This window comes from Nilaparvata lugens, chromosome 3, assembly GCF_014356525.2.
Source record: "Nilaparvata lugens isolate BPH chromosome 3, ASM1435652v1, whole genome shotgun sequence".
Taxonomy (NCBI): domain Eukaryota; kingdom Metazoa; phylum Arthropoda; class Insecta; order Hemiptera; family Delphacidae; genus Nilaparvata; species Nilaparvata lugens.
The window spans coordinates 62,708,891-62,729,626 of NC_052506.1; the positions used below are offsets into that span (position 1 = coordinate 62,708,891).

Genomic DNA, 20,736 nt, shown 5'->3' on the forward strand with positions numbered 1-20,736 from the left:
CTATTTATTATTCTCACTATAGAAATATAGGCTATTCAACTCCCGATTTACCAGAAAAAATGTAAAACTAGCAGATAATCCTCCGTACTCCGCAAGGGTCCAATTAAAAACTTGACCTATTGAAATCGTTTTAATCATTTTAAAAAATATTTTAAAATAGGCCTATAACCAACCTAAATTGAGAATCTATATTCAAAATTTCAAGTTAATCAGTCCAGTAGGTCAGACTTGATGATGGGTCATTCATGAATTTAATAATAAATTAATTAATTTCCTAGCCCGTACGTGTATAAGTCAATTCTTTCCTTCAATATTTATTGTAGATTAAATACAGACGGGAACAGTCCCAATATTCCGATCCCAAGTCAATTTTTTAGTACAAAACATTGATTCAATGTTTTCGAGACAGTAGGGTCTATTTCTCGGTATGTTTTATTGTGATTCCTGTCAAATACAACATTCAGCTATGTTGAATACAACATAAATATGATTATTATAACTGTATATAATATTTTTTATAATATATTAATGGATATTCTAATTCCCTTTCCTGTTTTATACTATACCAATTCTGATAATATATATTATTTATAGCATTTTGCGGATTAACCTACTTTTTAGCAGTTAAGTTTGGAGTGCCTCAGATCTGCGAGATTCCAAATTGTCTAGTGTATGAGCATAACCTAAATGGTTCTTCTGTTCAATTAGGGTTTAAAAATAAAAGGGAAGGTTAGGTTTTGGCTTTTAAATTGCAACATGTTCATATTATTTGAAATGTTTCGATAATTTTAGATTATACATAACACAAATAAATAAAAGTTGAAGTACTCGCACATTTGAGAAATCGCACATATGAATGACACCCGTTGAGTTGTGTGTACATGCATAGTAAATATAGTTAAAACAATGAACAACATATTGGTATTAGCCTATGATAAGAAATGTCAACTAAAAATATTTTAGGTTTGCAATCACTCTTGCAGTCCAAACATTAGTGAACAAAATTGTGAAAGCAAATCTCAACATTGAATGTGCGACAACAGTTATATAATTGAAAGCTAAGTAAAAAACAAAGTTTCAGATCCAAGAACTGAACATTTTTTCGTAAAAAAATACAACCATCGTAATAGAAATAGTAAGATGACCTCAGTTTCATGTTATTATCATTATTATTATTATCATCATCATCAGGAAATACAAAATTTTACATAATAGGCTACTCATAAAATGCAATGAATGAATAAAGAAATAAACTTCAATTTCAATTATTGTGGAGTTGAATAGAGAAATTGCCAAGACAAAATCTTCACATTCAGGAATAATAGGAAATCGGTAAGTATTCCCTAATATCAAAGGAACGCGTTACGGATCCTGAAATTATAATTTACCCAACTTTCGAGCATCACTGAGTTCAATAAGGTGATATTAAGTCGATGATTTCAACACAATATCTCGAACTCGTATCAACGGAATCACTTGAAATTTCTGTTCTCACTCAACAAGAATCCGACATTAGCAATTTTAATCACATGCAATAGCGGAGGAAAGGGTCTGTCTAAATTATGTTAAAAATATGGGTTTCTGCGATTTTTTTCAATAACCGATAGAACTATTTTTATGATAGAAGATTTCATTTCTGATTTATGCAAGTTTTGTTTGAAGTTGCTTTCTCATAGAAGCATTAGCAAGTTATAATTTATTTATTTATTATTTTACAAAGGCGACTTTCTAGAAGTATTTTAAGCCTAGGTGATGATGATGATGATGGGATGAATGATAATACAATGAAGGTAGAGTTATGAATGAATAAAAATTATAGGTTATGCTATCCACTTGAATTGATTTGAGTTTACTTTTCAGTCCAGAAATAAATAAACTAGAAATTTTGAATTTGATTTGATTAAAAACCGAATATAATAGAATGATGACATTCAATAAACTCTCAGAACTTGAAAATATTGAGTTAAGAAAAATGAGGTAAAGCATGTAGGTAAAAATAGCGTAAACGAGTTTTTCAATTTTTTTCTCAGTTGATTTGGCATTTTATGTAACTGCTTCATCATTCATCATTGAATGCCTATATTGGCATTCATCATGCCAATGACATTGGCATTGGCAATGCCATTGGCATTCATCATTCATCATGCATTGGCAATGCCATTGGCATTCATCATTGGATGCCAATATTCTGAATTGACTCACTCATTCACGATGAATAATATAAAAAAATGTAGCTTATGTGAGTGAAAGAGAAAAACAATAAATTATATTAGATTGGAACTGACAATTACATTTTATTGACTTATTCAATAACTCATCAGTCATCATCATGTGTCAAATGTGGAGAATGATAACTTCAAGCAATTTGAATTAAGTAATCAATTAGACTAAGATTGCATAGAGACAGTTAAAACCAATACAACATATATGTAGTTTCCGGAATCTAGGACTAGACTACCGGCAGAGAGCTACAACACTGCAATACAATCTGTTAATGTAAAAAAAATCGATCAAAAGTAAACATTTCCGCATATTGCTAATACTACAGAGAGGAGCTCCGTCGACTAACCGCCCGGGTTCATCGAGTCCGTCTGGGGATTGCCGGTTCGTGGATCCTCCATCACGACAATGCTCCGTCGCACACCTGCCTGCTCGTCACCGAGCAGTTGGCCAAACAGTCGAGGGTAACGTTGCCACATCCTCCTTACAGCCCGGATATGGCACCACCGGACATTTTTTGTTCCCCAAGATCAAGAGCAACTTAAGGGGACGCGGTTCGGGACTCTGTAAAACGTTCAACGTGCTACGACGAGGGCTCTAGACAGCATAGAGGTTGCCGACTTCCAGGGAGCGTTCAGGGATCGGAAAATCCGGTATCAGCGCGTTATCGACTCCAATGGGAACTACTTTGAAGATTTCTAAAGAAAAAGTGTACATATTTTGCCAATAAAAAATTTCTCGAGGTCAGTCCGGTTACTTATTATACAGACCCTGTAGGTACTGTACCAGAGATCCGATAAATAAATAAACTTGAATACTTCCATTCCTACACTAGTCTAATGTTTTCACAACAGGATAATTATCACAACGCCAACCATATTCATCATTCTGGTTCATTCTGTCGTCGGCCCAGTTGCCTGCTGGGGATTTCACTCGACAATAAATTGTACACATTGATTAAAATGAGTATAAGTGAAAGTGCTTACTTGAGAGATCCACGGTTCATCAGCTAGCAATTCATTGAGAATGACAGTTGTGTCTTTGGCTGGGTCCATCGTTCTCTTCTCCTGAACTTTGTTGGCACAACTGATGAACACCTGATACTTCTGATGAACTATCTTATTGAATAGAGTAACCAAGTCAATGCACCTTTTACACAATAAGAAATTCTGAAACACAAGCAAATTACTAATTTGAAAAATCATCATCACAAAAATAAATCAACTTATCTCTGATAGTTTATGCAACGTTTTTAATGCACATACTAAATGTGTTTTGGCATGAACATAGCGAGCGCAAGAGCCTTGTAAATTCCTCACGTTTGCTTTAAAGGTCGAATACAACTCGTATACGGTAATATAATTGCTGCATCAATGATAATATTTGTTGTTAATATGTTGATAATTTTTGTTCAATTTCTTATTCCAACTTTCAATCTTTCCCTTACTTTCTTTATTTTTCATTTATTACAAATGATTTCTTCGAGGTGGATAGTAAGTAAGTAAGTATACGTTTAGCTATTAACGGTTTTTCTAAGGCCAAGAAAAACTTCCATTTAAACAATTTTACGTAAATTGATGCACTTGGAACAAACCAAGGAATCTAGAATACTTATTATGTAGTATATATAATACTTATTATGTATTCCAGATTCCTTGGAACCAACTTTTGTGATTCGAAGTGGGACTTGGGTGAAACAAAATAATAGAAAGTGACAAAATGAATGTTGTTTCGAATTTTAAATAGTAGGGTTCTTTAAACCCTAGAGGAGTGACGCAAATGAAAATCACATGTATGAGGGGTCGTGCTGGGTGGATTAGACAAGTTCTTATCAAGACTCGTGTATAACAATGACTGGGACAACGGAAATGAGGCGCCAACTGCATAACTGTATGGTGGAAGAGTCCATTTGAAGGCGAGGAACGCATATTTTCATGAGTTCGAAGAAATTACCTTGATCAGTTTTGACTGATTAAAAAGTGAAAGTGATAAATCTAGATTTTGATTAGGACTGTAAAGTATAATTATTGGTAGAATTGATGGTGATGTTGCGAAATCTCTCCATAATAAGAAAACAAATATGCAAACAAAACAAGGATGCGTTGGTTAACTACGTGAAACCATGGTTCTGTTTTAAAGTTGTTAATAAAATTTTTAGTGAAATTTGACAATATCTTTGTTTTCTTATTATAATATTATTGGATCAATTTTAAGAGGCATGCATGAGCCTCTTGTGATTTTCCTCAAGTTTTTTGTACGAGTCATTTGTAAACAATGAAATAAATAAATGAAATCAGATATCTTACCTTGTGTTTACTAACTTCAGGATCAGGAGGGCAACCTTCAAGATTGTCGCTATTGTAGGGTTGGCCAAAGACAATGACTCGTTTGGTGGCTGCACTAGTAAGGCACGAGGCACACATCTCTTTGCTGATATCTGCATCTGTCTGCGGCGAATCTTGCAGAACATCGATGCACGGCCACGTGGCCACACTTTTCTCAACCATCGGTTGCAACTTGGCAAATTCTGATAGTTGTTTCCTACGGTCACAAGTCTTCTCATCAATCGTCTTCACGCTATTCAAAAAGTAGGTATCTGAAACATTGTAACATCCACGTTAATTTGCTTGATTATTACCAATTTCAAATATTAAATAGTATTAGTTCAAACTAACAATTATTTATGTTGTGAAATAATCCTTCCCGGGTTGAAACATGTACACAAGTTTTGAAAGGACAAATTTCAAAGGATTAGATTTCCTCTACCGTGCTGAGGTACAATTAGTGCTATGAATCACTACCTCCGTTTACGGATGTAGTGTATGAATACTATCATAGAGAAAATATAGCATAAGAATACGCTCCATTGTATGTATAGGGCTTTTATGTTCCAAACTCCACTGTTAATTGAAGCCGATAGTCCTAGTAGTTATTTTTCGTGAAACTATGTGCCGGTTGCACAGCAGCGGCAGCAGCGATTAAATTTTAACCGTCATTAATTCCACGAGAACAAATCAGAGAAGTCGTCTTTTCAAAAATGCCTCCTCTGATTGGTTCACGTGAAATTAATCACGGTTAAAATTTAACCGGCTGTTGTGCAACCGGGCCTATGTGACGCTGGTATTCTCTCATACTGTGCCGTTCTTAACCCGGCCCCAAAACCGTAATAATAGACAGTAGTCGACAGTAATCGGCTAGACATTTGGAATATAAACGACCTATATGATGGTATATCTTCTTATACTATCTTTTCTCTATGACTCTGTTTAATCAGCAAAGATTTAGTACCAACAGAGGCAGCTTTCATCACTAAACTACTTCTTCACTTACTTTTTTCTATAATACTATAATTATGTCGTCTATTAATTCCACCCGAATTTCAACTTTTCTATTGACTAGTGCATTGCTGCATACTAGATCTGCTCTCAAAATCAGTAATGAAGAGCCGGCGGAGAAGTGAAAGACAGATAGTGGATGAATGTTGAACACTTGATATCGGCTCAGTGTCCATAGTTCCATTATTCAGGATATAATAAACGTGTTCTGCATACTATGTATTAGAGCATTACAATTGAAGAAATAATATATTATATGATTTATAAAAGTGATAATACATTATTTTGATCATAAATTAACGAATATAAATGTTCGTAGCCATCTTGGATACTTTGTATTTGTTCTGTTTCGTTCACCTTATTTAAATATTTTTGTCTTCATTCTATTTAATTACTGTTCAATAATTTCAAAGGATATGAAATTGTAAACATTGATTTTTTTCTTGTTCAATAGTCGTTTTTCTTCCTTCAAGTATATCCAAGTTTGAATCCATGCATATTGACGGACAAACGGAGACAGGAAATTCACGCTGTGCTCAGTTTCTGCCAGATACAGCTAGCAGACAGGAATCCATTTCTACATTTTTACCAACTAACAGAATTTGGTATGAAATTTCAAAGCTCTTTATCTTCAATGAGTATTGAATTAAAATTTTACATAAACAAGTTTTTTTTTTTAAGAAATATTGAGGAATTTTGTTTTTAATCGATTGTACAAGGTGGGGCAGAGTGGACTCCCTAGTTTCAATCAGTCACTGAAGAGTACGTGCATGAGTTAGCGGAGTGGGAGAGGTTCCATGTGGTGGGGGAAAAGACGCCATTATTAGTACACCATACTATGGACTGGCGAGCATCGTGGTTTTATAGTCGAAACGTTCTTTAAAAATAAGGATAGTGTGGTGGCGACCCAGCGTGCATTTCGTAGACGGTTTGGTTTGAATCGTTATGATAGTGTTCCTGATGCTAAAACCATAAGGAAATGGAGGCGAATTTTACACTCAGACCTCAATTTACACCCGTATAAGTTGATGGTTGTTCAAGAATTGATGCCAGCAGATTTTGTTAAACGTACAGATGCTTGCAATGCAATACTGGCTTCTTTACAACACGGCACTATTCTGTGGTCTAGTGATGAGGCACATTTTCACCTCTCGGGCACAGTAAATAAACAAAATTTTCGTTACTGGGCAGCTGAAAACCCACGAACTCTCCACCAAAAACCTCTTCATTCTCAAAAAGTGACTGTGTGGTGTGCTGTGTCCTCCATAGGCATAATTGGCCCCTACTTTTTTGAATCGGAAGGTGCAACCATTACTGTGAACGCTGTGCGCTATTGTCAGATGTTGGAGAATTTTTCTCCCCCAGAATTGAGGAGTATGGTGAGGAAAATAATTTGGAAGCCTTTTGGTTTCAACAGGATGGTGCCACGGCTCATACCGCCCGTCGCTTTTGCCAAATTCTGCAACAACGGTTTCCTGGCCGCTTGATCTCATTACGAGGGGATGTTTCATGGCCCCCTCGCACCCCCGATCTAAGCCCATGCGATTATTTTCTTTGGGGTTACCTCAAATCTGAGGTTTACAAAGTTCGACCAAGGACCTTGGAAGCCCTTAAGGAAGCAATTGTTGATGTTATCACTGGAATAACGCCAGATATGCTGCGTAGAGTTTTTGAAAACTTCATGGAATGCCTGAATATGTGAATCGCTCGTCAAGGTCGTCACCTGGACGATATCATTTTTAAAACTTAATGAAAAATAAATTGCATTGTATTTATATTTCAGGAATAAAAAGCTTTTGTAATAATCTTGTATGGTTTTTATACAGTTAACCGATCATATCAGGGAGTCCACTCTGCCCCACCCTGTATCTTCTAATTGCCAGCATTTAAATTTATAGTTTATGAGCAGGTAGACCTTTCTACCTCAAATAATTTTCAAGTACACTCGATAAAAATGTCCTTGCATTTCGAGGAAACCCTATATTTTGAGCTCTAAGCATCATCTCTAACTTTATTGTTCTCACATTGATAGTTTCATTCGTATATAGTTCCTGAGATCTATTATAACCACTCACCCGTTAGATGCACTTAATTTCAGTAAATCTTAAAGGATAAGGGCATATGAGGAGACCTCAAGCATCAACAATTTTAAAATTCATACCTTTTGGCATCAACATACCTTTTTATCAACGATCGGATCCTCTTGTACTAATCATTCTTATTGATGTCAAGGCGGTTTGAAATCATATTTATCATACGTCTAATTTGGTCGAAGGATGAAGAATTCATAGTCAGATTTCATGTCAGAAACCCGTCATGATAAAAATGTTAACTTGGTCTTAAATGAACAAAACGATCTTTCTTTCAATTTGCATTGAATAACTCATGAAAAAATATGTTTCAACTATCATATTTAAACCAAATATGAGAAAAGTTGAACTTTGAACAAAGTGAGACTAGTTCATATTTTAACAATATTAACGGGAGTTTATTTGAAAAATTTCATATGCTATGAGATTATATAACGAGGGTAGGTCGATAAGTAATGCACACTTGCTTCGAAAAAATCGATAACAGCGCGTTGTTTAATTCACGTTTACTTAACACCAGAACACGACGCAACTAACCAAACCAATCTGAATGAACACAACGCATTCAAAATACACAGCCGTATAAAGGATAAATAGAGCTTCCACAAACCACCACTCTCGCTTCTGAAGTTATTGGTTTTGCTCGACAAGTATGTGTGCATTACTTATCAGCCTACCCTCGTATATTCATTAAGATTATCTGCCATGAATAGATAGATATCAACAGAAGATGCATTTATAATAAGCTTTATACATTACAAGCATTGTGGGTGAATACAATGAGTATTGAATACTCGACTGAAAATAATATAATAAAATTAATCAAGAAGACAATGAATATGCATTAGAGGTACTGACCATTCTCACGGATGATTTCCATAAGGAAATTTGAGTCTAGGACTTGAGATATCAGTGTCTGTATGTATATTTCAAATGCGTCCTGGTATATCTTATACTCCTCCATATATTTATCAATAGCTTTCCTGAAATTTGACGAATTCGATAAGGAAAATATGTCAAAGTGAGAGACAAAACAAAGATGAAAAGGAAGTATTCAAATTCTATTATTAAAATTATACACACAATTTTTAGAATAGACTCAATTAGAAAAATGTAATGATTGAGTAGTCAATCAACGTCAACTTAAGTGGACGTAAGCGTTTAATTTCAATTTTGTATCACATGAAAGCAAGTCATTAAATTATTGAATTGATTATAATTTTTGAAAAAAAACCTTGACGTTGTGCCGAGCACAGTTTTAAATTCAGGCTTAAATTAAGTTATAAAGAAGATGTAATTTGTAATAGGTAATTACTATTGTAAGCGAGTTAGCAGAACTCTCTCTTCTTTTCTAGTTGAACGGCCGTGACATGTAGACCCAAGCTAGTTTCCCAGGATATATATTCAAAAATTGAGGCTCCGAGTCGTCGGGGAACGTAGATAATAGAATTACCACTCCAACTTAGCCTTTCTGGCACAATATGAGGTGTGATAAGCCAGAGAGTTGCAACATTTGAAATGAAGATTTTGCAGTTCCCACTCGGTCCCAAGGCCCTAAAAGCCACGCGGCGATTGGCCAAATATGATCCCCACCTTTTCAAACGACCAATAAAAGACCCGTTTCTAAAGACAGAAGTGGGGCGAACCCCCCAACCGAGAGACCAGATTACGTTTCGGAAGACACTTGGCTAGGAACAGTAAAATTGTATACATGTAGTCCTCAGTTTCGCCCCTTTTTGGGGCAAGAAAAAATATTATTATAGGTAGTTCATTTAAGTTTTATTTTTCTTAATGTTCAAAATTCTCCAAATAGTGTCATGTCCGATTAAGTTTGATTGCGTTTCATCATGTATGGATAATTGTATTTTCAAATAACCGCTAAGGTAAATAAAATAAGGTTAAAATATAATTTAGGGATTTGAATTAATTGAATCTTCCATCTGAGAAATGTGTTGATGATTATTATCTACCCATCTATCTATTACGTATTACCTCATCTACTGTATCTATTACGGTATTATCTATTTAAAAAAAAAGCTAATCCTAACTCACGTAATGAATATCTTACAAATCTGAATCTTTCCTCGGAATCTTCCAAACGTATTGGCAAGCCGAAGAACTATTCTTCACACACAGACCTTGGGTCCATGTGAAGATCATTCCTGATTAAAAGCACTATCGGCTCACGACTCTTCCATGATGAGTTATGAATCCCAATCATGAATAGAACTAGGATTAAGATTTTATGAGGATCATTTTCTATTTAATTTAATTTCAACTGTTATTTGCTTGAGTTTTTTATTATTCAAAAATATTATTCTTATGTAAGAGTTTCTTGTAAGAGTATTAGTCCAGGCAATGAATGCTCAAAAAGGGGTATAGAGGGAAATGTTTGGAAGACAATTTTTGATCCCACAGATCTGTTAAGGGTAGTAAGGAGGTGAACATATCAAATGTTCCCAACCCAACCCCCTGTGCTAAGGGGGTGGGGGTGGTTTAAAGGTACAATTTTTTTGGTTTCTCGCATAAAACTCAAAAACTTTGTATCTTAAGGACTTGATTGTCATATAACAAATTGGAGCTTACATAATTTCTAACAATATTTTCGTTCTACAACTTTTTTATATCTCCTCTAGTTTTCGAGATATTAGCTCTTAAAGGTGTGAAATTTTTGAAAAAAAACACGTTTGCCACAATTTTTTCTATTTTTGCTCTTATAACTTTTGAAAAATCGATGAGAGAAATCCATGTTAATTATGAGCTTATAGAGCAATAAATTCTCTTCGATTTAATGTATAATTTCACGTTTTTACGAATTTCCCTACACCTTTTGCAACATCTTTAGTGTTAAGCGTGAAATCTCCATTTTTGCAACAATAGACCAATTGACAAAAGAATTTGAAGGGAATGTTTTAAACAAAATTTTTGACTTTGCAGCTTTGTTGAGACTAGTTGTGAGGAGAACAACTTGCTTTTCACTTTGCTTTTTCAGGGTTTATAACTCTCCAACAATAATTACTTTTTAATTACAAGTTGCGGATTCCAGAGATCAATAAAAAAAGTTCATGAGCGAGTTCTTCAACCCAGGGGGCCACTAATAATAATAATAATAATATCAAGTGACCTGGCTGGCTCAGGTCTGGTGTCAGAGTTTTCAGGTCGCAACTGATCAATTTCAGGGCCTCTGACATGACCTAACGACTGCTTTTTCGGCAGCCGGGACCGACGGCTTAACGTGTCCATCCGAAACACGGAAGTGGCCCGAGATAAATATCTAGTGGGGGCCACTAGTGTAAGTTTAAACATAACTCAAAAGTTAGTAACCTAAACGTTTTGTAAAATGTAGAATTGTTTTGCTTTCAAATGACAATATACAAGCTGATTCAAAAAGGACTTTACAACTTTGAAAATTCATGTAAATCTTCTTAGACAAGGTACACAGCTGGCTCTGGTATTGTTTCCAAAGAAAACACTCCACGTTTTGACCCGCGTAGTCCGCTAGTGCCTGGTCGCGCCGCACAAGCGCTAGCGGCAGTTACGTCAAAGATGGCTGCCTTCACTGGACCCGAGCGTGCTAGCTGTGTATTTTGGTTTGAAAAACGGCATAGTGTACCTTGATATGCTGCAAAAATTTTTGATACCACAGATCGATGAGGATGACCGAGAACGAAATGTTTTCTTTATGCAAGATGGCGCACCACCACACTATCTGACTGACGTTAGGGATTTTCTTAATGACCGTTTTCCAAATCAGTGGATTGGCCGTAATGCGCCAATTGCATGGCATCTTCGTTCCCCAGATCTACCAACGCTGGATATTTTCTTGTGGGGTTTCATAAAAGATATGGTGTATGTAACTCCTTTGCCAGCCACTCTACCTGAACTTAGAGCAAGGATTTGCGCTGCTGTTGAGCAAGTTACACCTGAAATGCTAATGCGAGTCTGGGAAGAAATCGACTATCGATGGGATGTCTGCAGGATAACCAACGGAAGTCACATAGAAATTCTTAAGTTTAAGGTAAGAAAAACTTGAAGTGTTTTCCTTTAAGACAACACCAAAAACCAGCTGTGTACCTTGTTTAATAAGATTTATATGAATTTTCAAAGTTGTAAAGTCCTTTATGAATCACCCGGTATATGCTGGTATAACTAAAAATGCTTTGATAATAATAATAATATAATATTAATAATAAAAAGCAGAAAGCTTGCATCTCAGAACATGTTTGTGTTATATTAATAGTTATCTATTACAAATAATAATTATTCACAAAAATAAAGCGTCTATGTCCACATAATAAGATTTTCATTTTTCAGCGATTCGATAGTTTGTTTATTAAGTTGGTTTGTAATCAGGCTGCTTGATAACAGCAGTGATGCCTCCACCAGTACTGCAAAAAAAATGAGTTTCATCGGGTATCGAACCTGTAATCTCTCAATCAGAAGTCGCGCTCGCTATCCGTTAGACCCCAAAGCCACTCACGGATTAGACTTTTAGGTTAGATTTACATCTTTCATAAACTTGAATTGAATATGAAATTGAATAAATTTGTTTCAACTACTGAATTAACATTAATTGATTAACATTTTATAAATAATAATGAAAATATGCCTATAACCATCCTCGGTAAATTCAAAATCTTCCTGCAAAATTTCAAATTAATCAGTAGAGTAGTTCAGACGTGATGATGCGTCAAACATAATTCTCCTATACCGACCGTGTATAAGCCAGTTCTTATCTTTGTTACATTAAGGATAGATTAATCAGCTGCCGACTGCATTACTAGTAGTTCTGTGAACAGTAGACCTCGTGCAGTTATAAACCACAGCCTCCTCTGTCCATACTGTCCACCATAGTAAATTCTGTCCTGTCGTGTCGGCGAAAAAATATCGGTGTGAAAACGACTAATGGCAGTTGGGGCTGGTGTATCAAAAATGCTAACATCAAAAGCTAATCTCCTTCAAGACATACTGGCAACAGGTCAGCCCGAGTTGAAAGCAGAGAAAGGTCGAGAGAAAATACTATGCTACTTTCAGTTATTAATTGCATGCGACAATGCATGCAAGTAATAGTCCACACAACAGCTGATTTTTTACCAAGTTACATTGAGATATTAATTGCATGCAATTAATAATCCACTCGACTGTAGCTTATTTATGATGAATAATTCTATAGTTTGATTATTAAGGTAATATTGGCGTTTGAAGGAAACTCCTTTTCTTTTTGTATTATCCTCAAAATGCAAAATTTCAAAAAACCTTATAAAATGTTCTGAAAAAAGGTGCCGATAAGTCAGGCGTGATTCCTCACATCAAAAAAAGGAAAAAATTTCCAATTAACATAGGTCCGAAAATACTTGGTTACCAAGTTATACAGGATGAAAGATTTCGTCTGAATTTCTGTTCCTCTGCCGAAGCGAAGCCCTACGGGTATTTGTTTCATACCCAGCCCTGTCACCAGCTGGCTCAAATCTTTGAATAGTAGACTTGAGATGCAAGGGAACACTAGCGTCAGGTGATCAATTTTCATAACGGCAAGGAAAATTGTGTGAGTGCGCCACACCAGATTTTTTCAATCGTTCTTCATTTTTTGTTTTTGTTGATTCCAGCTATTGATAGCCTATGGTGGCACACCATTCAGCCGCCTTTATTCATTAACAATAAGAACATTATCAAAATGATTGAGAGAGGAGAAATAAGGTAACCTTGAGCTATTCCTCTCCCAAATTTAGATAACACATGGTCCGAAATAGGTTAAGTGTTGTAATTTTTTAACAACCCAAACAGCTATTATTCGTTTTCACACCAATATCTCGCCAAAACGACAGAACAGAACAGAATTTACTCTGATGAACAGTATTAGAGGAGGCTGTGGTTTATAACTGCGCAAGGTCTACTGTTCACAGAACTACTAGTAATATAGTCTATAAGAAAAAATTTAAATAATGTGCATAATAGAAGTTTCTGCTTTACTTAATTAATATCTTAATCAATACTCCCTGAAACAGAATACCAAAGTAGTTACTTTACTCCCTAGGGACAAAAGACCATAGGATAGACAACACCGTGATAGATATAAATATAACAATACTTGCATACGCCTTCTCCTTCAATCCTTAGATTACTTTGCTCAGCGCATGGAAAACGTTTGAGTTGAAGTACTCTAATTATTGTAAAAGTTGAAATATTCTAAAAGGTAAAGTTCTGGAGTAGACTGAGGAAAAATGTTGTTTGAAACACTGAATCTCAAGGGATACAAATTCTACTTTACTCCCTAGATGTTCAAATGAGTATTAAGAGTCTAGCATACTTGAACAGTAGTTATTTACAGCAAAACTAGATACATAGTGATTGACAAAAGTGAAACTTACTGATCTTCTATCAATTCTTCAGTCTCTCGTACCAATAGTTGTACAACTGTTTCATGGCGTTGCTGGGATATTATTTTAACTTCCACCTTTTGGAAATCATTGTTGGTGCGGTGTGTCCATCCAGAGTACTGCAAACGAAAGATCACAACCAACTGAACACAAGTTTCACATAGAAATCAGGTATTATAGCATGCTTGCACAAACTATAATACTATTGATATTGATTGAACGACCGTTAGCGAGTTCTCACTTTTGACTTACTGAAGAACAAAGTTATTGTCCGTCTGTTTGTATGTTCTATAATGAATTTAGAAAGAATTGATCAATCAGCTTCAAATTTTGAAACCTTGGAACCTTTTAACAGGTCAAGTTTGTTGACAACAAAATTGACTCGGTCACTCCTTCGTCCTTTTTCAGCATATGAAAGTGAGAAAAAAATTGTTGTGATTTATCATTTAGTCAGCTGAAGAATTCATTGCATGCAATTACAAAAGTTTTTCCATTCATTCAGAATTCAGCTGAGGCTATTTGGAAGCTATCACACAGACTTCATGCGCTGACACGTGATTTCAGCTGGTTAATATAAAACATAATTTACAACTTTTACATCAATAAACTAATACGGGTTGGGATATCAATGTGCGGTTTTAGCTTTTCATTTTCTCTTGGAACTCAGTATTAAAATTATGTATTACATGACCACCTTCTCATTTGAAAAAATCTGGTGTGGCGCACTCACACAACTTTCCTTGCCGTTATGAAAATTAATTACCTGACGCTAGTGTTTTCGCGCATCTCAAATCTACTATTCAAAGATCTGAGCCAGCTGGTGACAGGAAAATAACGCTGGAGACACACGATGTCTTCTATCTCTTCATATTGAATGATTTAATAGAATCAACAGTTGCCAACAGTTTGCAATTGAATTATCACATTTTCTCGAATATAAAGCTTATTTTCAATTTTAGGTGAAAATGTTACTGGACATTAATTGAAGAGTTTTCATGCTCAATCTTTTCCACTTGAAATTTTTCGTTAAAATTATATCTGAGACCTGATAATTGGAATAAATCAAATTTTGCATGGATTTTAGGAGCTCCTGAATTTTTTACAGATTTGGGACTTGTGGCAGTTGATATAGCTTATCAATGACTATTTTAGGTATAAATTTGATCAAAATCGTTGGAACCATTTGCGAGAAAATCGTGAAAAACCCTGTTTTTGACAAAATTTTCGCCATCTTGAATTGCATTTGATCGAAATTGTTCGTATCGGATCCTTATAGTGTAAGGACCTTAAGTTCCGATTTTAAAGTCATTCCGTTAATTGGGAGATGAGATATCGTGTACACTGACGCACATACACTCTAAAGCTGCGTACAGATACGCGCCTCCAACCCGCTCCGCGCAAGCTCCGCCCTCGTTCCGCCATCGCTCCGTCCCCGCGCTTCACTCGTACCGATCATGAACGTTATGGGAGATGTTAGCTGTTCTCGCGTTCCACTCTTGCTCCCCGGTCGATCATCAATCGCTCTGCTCGAGTGACGTTCGGTTGCGGAGCAGAGCGAAAGTCTGTACGCACCTTTACACACACACACACATACTAAAGACCAATACCCAAAAACCACTTTTTTGGACTCAGGGGACCTTGAAACGTATAGAAATTTAGAAATTGGGGTACCTTAATTTTTTCGGAAAGCAATATTTTCCTTACCTATAAAAGTAAATAGTAGTTCTGTGAACAGTAGTCCTTACGCAGTATTCTCATCCACAAGTACGTGATTGAAACTATAATAGACCTTATGGAAATACAGCATTAGACTGGCTTCTCCACACATCTGTGTAATCACTTGTCAGCTGATTTATGATGAATAATTTATTGTATAGTCTGATTTTTACTTTCCTTGCCCTATTACCATAGGTAAGGAAAGTATTGCTTTCCGAAAAAATTAAGGTACCCCAATTTCTAAATTTCCAAAAAAGTGGTTTTTGGGTATTGGTCTGTATGTGTGTGTGTGTGTGTGTGTGTGTGTGTGTGTGTGTGTGTGTGTGTGTGTGTGTGTGTGTGTATGAGTGTATGTGCGTCTGTGTACACGATATCTCATCTCCCAATTAACGGAATGACTTGAAATTTAGAACTTAAGGTCCTTACACTATAAGGATCCGACACGAACAATTTCGATCAAATGCAATACAAGATGGCGGCTAAAATGGCAAAAATGTTGTCAAAAACAGGGTTTTTCGCGATTTTCTCGAAAAAGGCTCCAACGATTTTGATCAAATTCATACCTAAAAAAGTCATTGATAAGCTCTATCAACTGCCACCAGTCCCATTTATCTGTAAAAATTTCAGGAGCACCGCCTTTATGCAAAGTTTGATTTTAGATTCTCAATTATCAGGCTTCAGATACAATTGCAACAAAATATTTCAAGTGGAAAAGATTGAGCATAAAAATCTCTACAATCAATGTCCAATAACATTTTCACCTAAAATTGAAAATAAGCTCGAAATTCGAGAAAATAAGATTATTCAATTGCAAACTGTTGGCAACTGTTGATTCTATTAAATCATTCACTATGAAGAGATAGCAGACTTCGTGTGTCTGCAGCGTTATTGTCCTGTCACCAGCTGGCTCAGATCTCAGAATAGTAGACTTGAGATGCGCGTGAACACTAGCGTCAGGTGATCAATTTTGATAACGGCAAGGGAAGTTGTGTGAGTGCGCTACACCAGATTTTTACTCTAATATTGGCGTATGAAGGAGGCTCCGTTCTCCTTTTATATTATCCTTGAAATTCAAAATCTCCAAAAACCTTGTATATACGTCGACGCGTAATTAAAAAAGAAACATACCTGTCAAATTTCATGAAAATCTATTACTGCGTTTCGCCGTAAATGCACAACATATAAACATTTAAACAATAAGAGAAATGCCAAATCGTCTCACTTTGCTCGGTCAAAAGATGAATGTGGAAACATATGAGGGACAAAGATGTTGAAGCAACGGAATAATTTTTCATTTCGAATAGATTTTTCAATTAAAATTTGCGGGTTACAAAGATTACTTACAACACGGAGCGAGTTGTTGGAGTTGTCGGTTGGAGCGAGTTCTCCAACCCAGAGGGTAACTAGTGAAATATTAATATGGATAAAATAAAAATTGGTTTTGTATAGCAGAATCTTAATTCAATCACAAACGTTTTTAGGGAGTGCGTTAAAACAATATTCTGAATAATACCTGCAACACATTCAAAGAATGGGGGTTTAGTCCAGTCACTATATACATTGGTGCATGCAATTTATATTGTAGTTATGATTGTTTAATATATTATTTGGGTACATAAGAGAAGTTCAGAACCAATTTCTTCAGGAAGCTGAAAATTAGGTGTTTTTCACAATACAAGGAGCATTGTTGTCAGGTGTACCTGGAAATCTATTTGAGATAGAGCGCTCTCCCTGATCTCAGATTGTAGAGCACAAAAATACGCCCAGAGGGATTTTGAATTATACATCTAAATGTTAACAATCGGAAGATATTGTTGATCAAAAACTAAAATTCATCAAAATTGATTTTTACTTCAAATTTTACTCATTTTTGAAAAATCCTGACTCAGTACTCATTGGAGATAGAGAGTTCCGAATGATCTCATTTTATTCAGAATTGTATGATCTAAAAAATAGGCAGAAGCAAATTTTTCTGTCCGATTACGAGATTTGGCAGAAATAGCTGAAAACTGGAAAATGAGCCGAAAATACGAGGTTTTTGGGCCACCCTGCATCTAGCACAAGGAAATTTTGCATGAAGAAATTGGTTCTGGACTTCTCTTATGTACCCAAATAATATATTAAAAAATCATAACTACAATATAAATTGCAAGCTCAACCCCTTTTTTATGTCTATATTGACTGGACTAGTTGAACGTCAAGTATTAACATTCCTTACCGTATAGGTTTTTCAAAAAAATCGTATATTATTACAGAGAACCAAACTCTATGAAAATAAAGTTTAGAAATGCAGTTGAACGATACGGTAAGAGTTAACAACTTACGGTAGGGATATTCTTATAGATGATTTCTCCCTTCTGTACAGTAGGTTGGTACTTCTGGAGCAGGGTCTTTCCATCCACTCTCCAAATCGGATGATTTTTCTGATTAACATCAGATTTATTCATAACAAACTCACCCACCTGAAATAAAATAAAATATAAGTTTTCACACGTTAAACAGCAGCAAGTAGGTTTTGCATAACATGAATAACGGTAAGACAAGCTATTGGTAGTTTCCGGATCTCAAAATAATGCTAACCAGTGAATACTTCACCTCATTTAATGAACAATATATCAACTTGATCGCTGGAGGGTACCGATCAAAAATGTTGATACTTGAAATTTATTTTGAGAGAACATTTAATTAGCAGTACATTCACTTACTTGAAACGGGAATACTTCAAAACTTTTGTTGGTACTAGTTTCAATGAAATCAGCCTTCCCTTCGCCGTCATTAGTTTTGTTTTCAGTCTGAGAAACAGATTTTGTACCTGTGAAATAAAAAGATTGATATTAAACTTTGTGCCAACAAAGTAAGAAAATTAAATAAAAATACTAAGGAATTGTCAAAAACCACAGATTTATTGATTCTTAGAAAGACTGGTTTCAGTTGTTACACCATTGCCAATCTCTGATAAACTAAAACTAAATAGAAGAGCAGCAGAATTTATACTAGTAGGCGAGAACTGCTATTGGTCAAGGGCATGAGCGCCTGCCATTGGCCCAGCTAGACAGTCTCCTCCCCCTTAACGGTGTCACAAAATGGCGGCTTAAGCAACAGACTCACCATGATAACAAAATTTACTTTCAGTACAAAATAAGAACCAAGAAAACAAGTAAAAGTTAATAAAACAAATATGTAAATAGAAAAACTATCGTCTAATGTATGCTTACATGTTATGATAAAACTAAATTCGTAATATTGTATTGGTTGAAATGAATCTGGCCATTTAAACTATATTGGGTAAAGTCATTAATTACTCTAGTTATTTCTAAAGCCTCTAGAATGTTCAAAGATCTGCCTTTGTTATTAACATGCAGAAACTCAACATTTTCCTCAACTGTTAACTTGTGATTGGCAAGACTGCCATCACTTGCCTTATCTCGGGAATTGTATTGATTGACTTTTGGCAACCTGTGGCGTTCTTCAGTTGTCATAAAAACAAATTCAAATTGACCTCTTATAGCTTGTTTCACGTGAAGCGGGTTTTTCAAATTAAAATAGCCTACTCAATAAATCCTTACACCATCCTCAATCAGGGGCTTCCTTCTTCTTTCGTCTTGATTGCCCTCTTGACGCTTCCTTCTCATCCCTCTTATAATTCTCCTACTCCCAATCACATCATACTGAGACTTCATCTTAAAAATGTCTTTGAGTAGAGTAATACGTACCAGAGCGAGTCGAAACAATTTGATTCTAGGCATGGAAACAGATATTGATGGTTTGAAGGAGGGCCTTATTAACAACGCAGTTATAGATATTGCTATTGATCTTCACGCCACTTTGGTTGATATCTGTGATAAAGTCTCAAATGAAGCAGTCATTGATTTATTCCCTTTGATCACCTCGCTTTTGAACAATTACAACGCTGCACTAAAGGTGAATTCTGATTTAAAGAACATGCTAAATGATGTGAATTTTGAAAAAGAGGCTCTGATAGAGAGGTTGAGAATTGAAAGGGAAAACAGAACTATGATATTAGAGGATTCATTGTCCAATGAAAAACAGGCGGAGAGTGAAATCTGCGCTCTGAAATTGAGAGTGAAAGACTTGGAGGAAGCAGTGCATTCATTTAAATTGGAGATTGCCTCAAAGGAGGAGATAATAAAGTTATTGGAAGCTGATTTGAAGAGAGTTTCATCGATGTTGGATGTGGAAGAAAATGATTGTAATACATCCACACACAATCTACATTCTACAGGCTCTTTCATGAAGCCTAGAACGACTTTCAAAATGGCCCATGTATCGCCTCCGAATCCACTGATCACAAGAAATCGTTTTTCAGTTTTAGCTGACAGTGAAGTGTTATCATCACCACCAGAGTCTGGACAGAGAAATTTCCGAGTGAGAGCTCAAGTTCATAGATCTCCCCTCAACCAACCGAAATTGAAAAAATTAGGTAATCGCTCTGCCTGTAAAAAAGGAAAAGTCGTTGTTCTGTCGGACAGCCAGGGAAGAGACATGCACAAGTACCTGAATAATCTTGACGATTTCGATGTATTCGTTCATTGTCTGCCTGGAGCAAAGATGAAACAAGTGATTGAAAGAGGTATGGGTTTTATTGAGGATTTAAAAACGTCTGACTACGTATTTATCATGGCAGTCTCAAATGACTTCGGTAAATGAACCCGGTTATCTAACCGTAATGCAGGGTCTGGATTTGATTGAGTCTGCTGACATTGGAACAAATATTATAGTAAGTGCCATACCATCTCGCTTCGATTCACCTTCTCTCAATGACGACATCTGCTTCACCAACACGGCTATTCTAAATAGAACAATCAAATATAAAGGAAATTCATCAATTAAATACAGTGATGTGAGCAGTACACTGGTGCGTCATCATTTCACGAGAAAAGGACTTCATTACAAAAATTCGACAAAGAGAGTACTGGGAAAGACTATGAGTGACTATGTAAATAATAACTATAAGCAGAGTGTAGGGTGTTATTTATA

The 20,736-nt window shown here is 35.7% G+C and overlaps 1 protein-coding gene across 7 annotated transcripts in view; it reads right to left on the minus strand.

The window, feature by feature from the left end:
* Positions 1 to 3,134: 3,134 nt before the first annotated feature.
* The window catches only part of LOC111049075, a 36,104-nt gene continuing 18,502 nt past the window's right edge, over positions 3,135 to 20,736 (minus strand). For 4 of the 7 annotated variants that reach the window (XM_039424301.1, XM_039424297.1, XM_039424300.1 and 1 more), the window contains exons 5-10: positions 18,444 to 18,550; positions 18,063 to 18,200; positions 14,014 to 14,141; positions 8,504 to 8,628; positions 4,527 to 4,816; positions 3,135 to 3,389 (exon numbers count right to left, since the gene is read on the minus strand). In XM_039424301.1, coding sequence (XP_039280235.1) covers positions 3,150 to 3,389; positions 4,527 to 4,816; positions 8,504 to 8,628; positions 14,014 to 14,141; positions 18,063 to 18,200; positions 18,444 to 18,550 — 1,028 coding nt within the window. In that variant the 3' untranslated portion in view covers positions 3,135 to 3,149. Of the gene's footprint in view, positions 3,390 to 4,526; positions 4,817 to 8,503; positions 8,629 to 14,013; positions 14,142 to 18,062; positions 18,201 to 18,443; positions 18,551 to 20,736 lie in introns of those variants that run through there. The other 3 variants (XR_005570856.1, XR_005570857.1, XR_005570855.1) reach the window with 1 other exon arrangement.